An 8,549-nucleotide genomic window follows, 5' to 3' on the forward strand; every position below is an offset into this window, starting at 1 on the left:
CACCTGCAGTGTCCTCCCCAGCTCTGCAGCTGGGAGCAGCACCTCAAGACCCTGGGTTTCTGTCCCTGGGGCTGTCAGCTCTGACTGTGACCCCAAATCAGATGCACAGCCTCCTCCCAACACACACGCTCTGGGTCAGAGTCTGCCTCGACCAACCGACCAACCAGGACCGGCCAGGACCGGCCACACCATCTGCAGGGCCCGGGGCAAAATGAAACCGCAGGCCTCGGGCAAACATTCGGAAGAACTTGAAGGCGGCAGCTGCAGGGCATTAAGCAAAGTTGCGGGCCCTTCTGAGCGCGGGGACCTGCACCCCGTGAAGCTGGTTCTGTTCCTCCCTGCCCCTGGGTCCTCACACCAGGGCTCAGGGTCCCCACAGCACCCCGCCCCCCGCCCGCCCTGGGCTCCCACTGTAGTGACTGCCTGACATGGTGCCTAGGACTAAGGAAGACAGCCATATCGGCTACATTAATCCTAACAGAGAAAGTCAAGCCCAGCCGGTGTGGCTCAGTGGTTGAGCATCGACCTATGAACCAGGAGGTCACGGTTCGATTCCCATTCAGAGCACGTGCCCGGTTGCGGGCTCGATCCCCAGTGTGGGGCAGCTGATCAATGATTCTCATCATTGATGTTTCTATCTCTCTCCCTCTCCCTTCCTCACTGAAGTCAATAAAAGTACTTTTTAAAATTAACATAAAAAAGAAGAAAGGCTGGAGAAAATACAACAGGAGCTTGGGGTTTCGTTGCCAGCGGTCGCCAGGGCTGGCTTCCCGGCTGTGACGAATGTACCTGGGCCACGTGAGACGCTGACGTAAGGGGCGACTGGGGGAAGGCACGGGGCAGGAAGCCGCTGGCTTAGCTGGGCCTGTGCTGTAAGTCTGGAATTACTCCAGATTAACAAATGTGCGGGGTGGGGGAGCCTGGAAAAGTTGTTCCTTATGGAAAAACACGCGAGACAGTAGCTTTGTTCATTCAAAAGAATGCCACGCCCAACTGTGAGCCTGCGTGGCCACCCCAGTATGAAAAGGCCCGATCTGCCTTCTCCTGGGGGAGGGGCTGGCGTGGCCTCTGGAGCCCCTCGGGGTCTGGGTTTGCACATTGGGGGTCTGGAGCTGACGCTGGCGTGGGGCAGGGAGGAGAGCCTGGAGTTCCCAGCCTGGGCGGGACGGGCGGGGCGACGGCAGGACCGGACCAGCGTGCAGGCTGCAGCTGGTGACTGGGCTGCACGTGGTTGATCGACCCCTGGTTTTGTAAAAATAGCTTGGGCCCATCTATAAAAAGCAGTTGATCTCATATTGAAATGGAAACTTCCGACTTCTCTGGAAACATCTTGAGATCTGCTAACCGGCCTTCCTGCGAGGCCCAGCCATGCCCTTGGATCTGAGCTCCCTTAGCCACAGTCCCCACCTCCCCCTCTCCTCACCCATCCCTGACGCAGAGCTCTGGTTGCCACTTAGCTTCGAGCTTGTGCCAGATTCTGCTTTTAGTGGAGCAGGGAGCTCTCTCGGTAACCGCGGCAGACGCTGAAAAGCAAGGCCGCCCGAGCGCGGTCCGCGGCTCCTCACAGCCGGCTGGCGGCCCTCGGGGCAGCTGCGGGCTTCCTGGGGACGTGTGTTGAGAACCCGGGTCTAGTATCTGATGCTTGGCCTTGGCTGCAGTGCCGACACGCCCTCTCCAGCTTCCCGCTCAGCGGGGTCCTGTGGTTGGGGTCACACACACACACTCGCTCCCTGGGTGTGAGGCCTGGTTTTAGCCCTTACCAGCTGGGAGGTCGCGAAACCTCTCTGTGCCTCAGTTTCCTCCTTTGTAAAGTGGGCGTGATATTGTATGTACCTTTTAGGGGTTTTGTGAGGATTACCTGATAGAGTTCATGCAAACCGTGTAGACCTGTGCCTGGAACAGACCAAACAAGACCGAGAAAATGTCAGGGGGTGACAGGGGCTGTGAGGACGACAGACCAGGGTGACGGGAAACTCCACCTTCAGGACTTGTTTGGGGGGTGGGACACGTGAGCTGAGAGGAGTGAGAAGGAACCCGCTGGGAACCGAGTGGAAGGAACAGTGTGTCGGGCAGAAGGAACAGCCAGTGTGGAGGCTCAGAGGCGAGAACGAGCCACGCTTTCTCCAGGACCAGAAGGGAGGAGGCCAGTGTGGCTGGGGCAGAGCAACGAGGACCAAGGCTGAGGCCGAGAGGCACCCGGGGCCCCGGGGCCACCGGCGGTGTTTGCATTTGATGGGCTGAGAGGCTGTGGGAGGGTTTTCAGCAGCCAGAGGAAGACTGATGGACAGGGGAGCAAAGGAACTGACCGCCGTCCTGCAGCTCCAGGGGCTGGCGAGGGTGCGGGGCCTGGTCCCGACGGAAAAGAGCAGGTGGTATCGGCTGGGTCTCGGCCTCCCTGGGAGCCTCAGGACCCTTGGGACTCAGAGGGGACCGGTCGCTATTACCCGGCACAGCCCCGTGAGTGTCAGGGACGTGAGTGTCAGCGCTGGAGGTCCTGGGGGCACCCAGACACGGGGGGGGGGGGGGAGGCCCGAGGCCCCCAAAGTCTCTCCACAACTACCCCAGGCAGGGCCCGGAGGAGAGCTGGGTCTGATGGACAGACCTAACCAGGTAATAGGGCAGATGCCCCAGGAAGAGGTCAGAGGTCAGGGGTCAGAGGTAGTACACTTTATTGACTGGGTTCTCCCAACATCTTGCAACCTCCCTGCAAAGCCAGACCCTGGACTTTGCCACCGTCCCATCCACTGGTCAGGGGAGAGAACGGGTCTCCCAAACATCAAAGGCCTGGGAGCAGCAGAGTGGCAGGTGGGGGCAGGTGGGGCGGCCAGCAGTGGGGAGCCGGGGAGGGGCTAAAGCTGGGTGCTGGGCTGGGGTCACCCCGAGGCTTCGCCAGGCCTGGCCAGCCCCCCACTCCCCCAGTTAAGGTTCGTAGTGGTTCACAGTGAGACTGGCTCGGGTTGGGCAGGCCCTGGGCCTGACTCACGAAGCTGGGAAGAGGGAGAGAGGGGCAAAGGGTGGAGGCCTAGTTCCCCCCTGACCTCCCCCAGGCTGTTGGGAAAGGTCATTCATTCCTGGCTCAGAAGTTTCTAGAACGTCTCAGTGACCTTGCCCGTCATTACTCCCAATGAGAAAATCTTTTTGAAATCTGGGAGTTGGCCAGGGACCATCCAACCAAGCAGTGAAAATCCCTGGTGAGATCCTGGTGTGAAAAGGTGACGCTGCCGTCGCCTCGGAGATCAGGTGGGGAGACCGCGGCGCCCCCACTGTCCAGACAGACGGGAGGGAGTGGCTCGCGGCCTGGGGCTGGCGGCCGGGAACCGCGGGAACCAGGACAAGATGCAGGAAGCAGTGACACGGGGGCCTGGCAGGCCGCCCGCCAGGGCCGTGGGCCTGGGCTCAGGGGCTGCCCTCCGTGGGCACATCCGCCAAGTGGGCGCGGGGCCTCTGCCCCACGGGACAGGCAGGGCGGATGGTCAGGCCTTGTGGCCGCCGCTGCCCGGCTCGCTGTGGCCGGCCGTGCAGTCCAGGGCGGGCTCGAGCCCCAGCATCTGCCGCTGCACCAGCTTGGCGTAGAGGCCGCCCTGGGCCAGCAGCTGCTGGTGGGTGCCCTGCTGCACCACGCGGCCCTTGTCCAGCACCACGATGAGGTGCGCCCGCTCCACCGTGCTCAGCCGGTGCGCGATGATGAGCACCGTGTGCTTCTGCAGGTTGCCGTGGATGGCGCGCTGGATCTGGGGAGACAGGAGGCCGGCTGGCCACCCACCACCCGCCTCATCCCTCCTCCTCCCCGGACCCCGACCGCCCCACCCGCCTGGACCCCAGCTCTCCCACCTCCTCGCGAGCTGGGTTCATCTGAAAAGCCAGGACTTGCGCAAGACCTGCTTCTGGGCTCTTGTCCCTGGGGACAGGCTCAGCGCCCAGCAGTAGGGGGAGCCCGGTGAGTGACAGGTGGGCCCCACCTGGCCTTCCTGCTCCGTCCGCGGACCTCAGCCTTGGTGGGTGGTCTCCCCATCTGCCCCAGAGCCCATGCCAATGAAACGAAACCATCACCCTCTGTTCCTCAACCTCCCTCGGGGCCCGAATCCAGCTCAGAGGGAGTCCTGTGGACGCTGTCTCCCCAGTTACCTCGCTCTGCTCCGACCCTCCACCTCCCCCGCATCCTGCCCCCTGTTCCATTCCCCACACTGGTTAACGTGTCCAATCAGCTCTTGTTGAGCTCCGGCTCCCCGCCCTCCACTGACTTCTTGTCCCACTTAGGATAAAACCCAAACTCTGTGTCTATGATGGCAGACACACAACATTCTCCATTTGTCAAACCCACAGAATGCGCCAACACAACGGTGATCTGCAGTTTAAGCCACGGACCCTAGTCAGTAAGAATGCATTAACACTGGCTTGCCAATTGTACAATGTGCCACAATAATATGGGAATTCTCTGAATTTTCTGCTCCATTTTCTTGAGACCTAAAACTGCTCTAAAATTTCAAATCTATTAATTTTTTTAAGATATGTTTTTTAAAAAATTGATAGCAGAGAGAGGAAGGGAGGGAGAGAAAGAAATATCAATGATGAGAGAGAATCATTGATCGGCTGCCTCCCTCACGCCCCCCAGTAGGGACCAAGCCCACAGCACGGGCATGTGCCCTTGATCGGAATTGAACCCGGGACCCTTCAGCCCACAGACCGACGCTCTAGCCACTGCACCAAACCGGTGAGGGCGACACACTGGCCTTTGGACTTGGCTGTGAACCTGCTCCGGCCTTTGCACCTGCTGCCCCTCTTCCTGGATGCTCTCACCCCAGAACTCCCCTGGCTCCCTCCTTCCTTTTCGGGTCCCGGCTCAAGTGGTAGCTGAGGACCCCAGTTCTGGCTGTGGGCCTGGCAGACTCGGGGCACGTCTGCTCCATCCGAAGCTGCACTCTCAGAGCCTTCACTACGAAGGGCTGTACTCACACACGTCCTCTGAGCCTCTGAGAAGCGTCTGTGAGCCCCCTAACCGCGGGGGCGTCCTTCTCAAGGACCGGAGGCCACGCTCTGGCAGCGCAATCATCAGGGTGGCCAGGGCCTCGGTCCCCGTCTCCGAGGGAGGACAGAATCCCAATTTCAGCAGCTGCCGGGGGCAGGCCCCGCTGGCCCGGCCGCATCCACCCAGACCAGCCCTTTGTGGTTTCCCCTTGAGCCTGGCTCTTCCCTGCGGACAGGAGTCGCTGAATGAACTCTGTGTCTCCCGCCTTAACTACTGCCCGGCAGTTTCTCTTCGACAATGGTGACCCCTCCCGATCTCTGGGTCACATGACTGCTTCATTTTCTACGGAGCATAGGCCCCAGGTTGCACTCATGCTTGGGTCCTTGTTTAGTATCTGTCTCACCCCCAGGAATGGAAACACCGTGGGGGCAGAGTGTGTGTCTGGCCGGTCAGTCCGCCACTGTAGCCCCAGTGCCTGGATCGGGGCCTGGCGCCTGGGAGGACACAGTAAATACCGGACTAGCTCCCGCCGGTTTGGCTCGGTGGATAGAGCGTCGGCCCGTGGACTGAAGGGTCCCAGGTTCAATCCTAGTCAAGGGCACGTACTCCCGCTGCAGACTCGATCCCCGGCCGTGGTTGAGGCGCATGGAGGAGGCAACCAATGGATGTGTTTCTCTCACATCAACGTTCCTCTCTCTCTGTCTCTCCTCCTTTCCAGTCTCTCTAAAAATCAATGGAAAAACATCCTCAGGTGAGGATTAAAAAAATAAGTAACTACTGGCCTAACAAATTAACCGACCCATGGGGAGACGAGAGTCAAGTACATGGGGCTCTCAAAACCGAAACGGCCCTGGCTGGCGTGGCCCAGGTGGCTGGGCGTTGCTCCCGCATGGACAGGTCGCCGGTTTGATCGGGGTCGGAGCGCACGCCTGAGCTGTGGACCCCATCCCTGGAGGGGGCGTGCAGGAGGCAGCCGAACGGTTTCCCTCTCACATCAATGTTTCGCTCTCTCTCCCTCTCCATTCCTCTCTCTCTGAAAAGAAATATAAACATTAAAAACAAAAACCGAAATGCCCCAGTCTATGAAGCTGATGGTCTGGGGGAGCCCCCGGGGCACCCCCAAGCCCTTCCCAGCATCGCCCGCCCCCCCAACCCCCCGTAACCCCCAACTCACCAGGAACTCGCTCTCCGCGTCCAGAGCGCTGGTGGCTTCGTCCAGGATGAGCACGGGCGGGTTCCGCACCAGAGCCCGGGCCATGGCCACCCGCTGCTTCTGGCCCCCCGACAGCTGGGCGCCCTTCTCCCCCGTCTCTGTGTGGCAGAGGCACAGGGGCAAGCGGGCGGGCGGTGAGGCCAGGCAGCCCTGCGGGTGAGCGAGAAGGCCCCTCCTCCGCGTCCCCTGCTGCCGCGGGGCTACCCTCCCAGGAAAAGTGTGGTCACCAGGGCCACCGGCTGGGACCGCCAGCAGTTCAAATTCACACAAGGGCCCTCGCCAGTTTGGCTCAGTGGCTAGAGCATCGGCCTGTGGACCAAAAGGTCCTGGGTTCGATTCCAGTCAAGGGCACTACCTCAGGTACAGGCTCCTCCCCGGCCCGGCCCTGGTCAGGGCTCCTGCAGGAGGCAACCAATCGACATATTTCTCTCACATCGATGTTTCTCTCTGTCTCTCTGTCTCTCTGTCTCTCTGTCTCTCTCCCAAAATCAATGAAAAAATATCCTCAGGTGAAATTACCAAAAAAACAAAATAAACAAACACACACACAAACTCACAAAAGGGTGCTCTCCCTCCTGTTCGTGAGAGGCATGCAAATTACGATGACATGCAAATTACAATGACATGCAAATTACGATGACATGCAAATGGCACCAAGATAATAATTTTCGCCCATTAATTTGGCAAAAATCCAAATGTTTGCTAGTCCACTGTGCTGGTGTGGCCGTGGGGAAACAGGCACCCCCCCATCTCCCTGGGGGACCCCTATCGCTCCAGGAATGAGGCTGCAGGGCACACGTGTCTATCTCTCAGTTAGTACTGAGCAGGTCTGTGAGTCCCAACTGCAGCGCACAACCCTCCTGCCAGCGAACCCCCCAGAGAAGTTTCCCTACGGAGCAGCTTGCCCAGGCCCAGGGCGCAGGCCCAGGGCTCAGGGCCCAGGCCCAGGTTGTACGTGATCCACAGTGTGTTACTGCAAAAAGCCCACAAGGACCCAAAGACCTACTGAGGTGTCCATCAATAGGAAACGGAATACATTACTTATTAAGTAAAATATTATAAAACTCATACACTGGAATACTATGCAACTGTTTAAAAACCCCCACAAAATCCAAAGGAAGTAGAAAGAAGGAAATGATAAAGATCGGAGTGGAAATAAACGAAATGGAGATTTAAAAAAACAACAGACAAGGTCAATGAAATTAAGAGGTAGTTCTTGGAAAAGATACACAAAATTGATAACCCTTTAGCCAGACTCATAAAGAAAAAAAGAGAGTGAACCCAAATGAATAAAATCAGAAGTGAAAGAGAAGTTACAGCTGGCATCACAGAGGAATGCAAAGGATCATCCTATATAATAAAGCGGGAATATGCAAATTAACTCTCACGCCCTCACAAGATGGCTGCCTACCACCAGGCCGGCAGGGGGCGGGGTGGGGGGGCAGTTAGGGGCGACCAGGCCAGCAGGGAGCAGTTGGGGGTGATTAGGCTGGAGGGGGGGCAGTTGGGGGCAATCAGGCCAGAAGAGGGGGGCAGTTAGGGTCAACTAGGCCAGCAGGGGGGACAGTAAGGGGTGACCAGGCCGGCAGGGGAGGGGGCAGTTAAGAGCAACCAGGCCGGCAGCGGGGGGCAGTTAGGGGCAATCAGGCAGGCAGGCAGGTGAGCGATTAGGAACCAGCGGTCCAGGATTGTGAGAGGGATGTCTGACTGCCGGTTTAGGCCCGATCCTGGGGATTGGGCCTAAACCGGCAGCGGGACATCCCCCGAGGGGTCCCGGATTGGAGAGGGTGCAGGCTGGGCCTCTAGTTAAAGAATACTATGAACAACCCGAAACCAATACAGAATAAAGAAAAAGGACTATGCCCGCTGGCCTGCCTCAGTGGTTGAGGGTTGACCTATGAACCAGGAGATCGGAGTTCGATTCCCATTCAGGGCACATGCCTGGGCTGTGGGCTTGATCCCCAGTGCAGGAGGCAGCCGATTCTCTCATCTGATGTTTCTATCTCTCCCTCTCCCTCTCCCTTCTTCTCTAAAATAAATACAAACACGTTTTTTAAAAAAGAAAGTGGTTGCACTTATGTGATGTGAATCTCACCTGCAATAATAAAAACAGCTGGCAGAGGCCCTGGGTAGCTCAGGGGTCACACCCCGGGGAGCCCCGCCCAGTGGAGGTACCTGGGTAGTTCAGGGGTCACCCCCGGGGGAACCCCGCCCAGTGGAGGTACCTGGGTAGCTTAGGGGTCACCCCCGGGGGAGCCCCGCAGGGGAGGCACCTGTATTGTAGCCGTCCTGGAGCTCCATGATGAAGCCGTGGGCGTTCGCCTTCTGCGCAGCCTCCACCACCATCTCGAAGGGCACGGTGGGCAGGCC

General features: G+C 58.8%; 1 protein-coding gene across 1 annotated transcript in view; it reads right to left on the reverse strand.

Moving 5' to 3' along the window:
- Window positions 1-2,647: 2,647 nt before the first annotated feature.
- Window positions 2,648-8,549, reverse strand: part of ABCB9 (ATP binding cassette subfamily B member 9) — a 26,453-nt gene continuing 20,551 nt past the window's right edge. Inside the window, exons 10-12 of the mRNA XM_081113725.1 lie at window positions 8,453-8,549; window positions 6,141-6,277; window positions 2,648-3,731 (exon numbers count right to left, since the gene is read on the reverse strand). Coding sequence (XP_080969851.1) covers window positions 3,474-3,731; window positions 6,141-6,277; window positions 8,453-8,549 — 492 coding nt within the window. The 3' untranslated portion in view covers window positions 2,648-3,473. The remainder of the gene's footprint in view (window positions 3,732-6,140; window positions 6,278-8,452) is intronic.

The sequence above is a fragment of the Myotis nattereri genome (genome assembly GCF_964212035.1).
Source record: "Myotis nattereri genome assembly, chromosome: 19".
In the NCBI taxonomy this organism is placed as follows: Eukaryota; Metazoa; Chordata; class Mammalia; order Chiroptera; family Vespertilionidae; genus Myotis; species Myotis nattereri.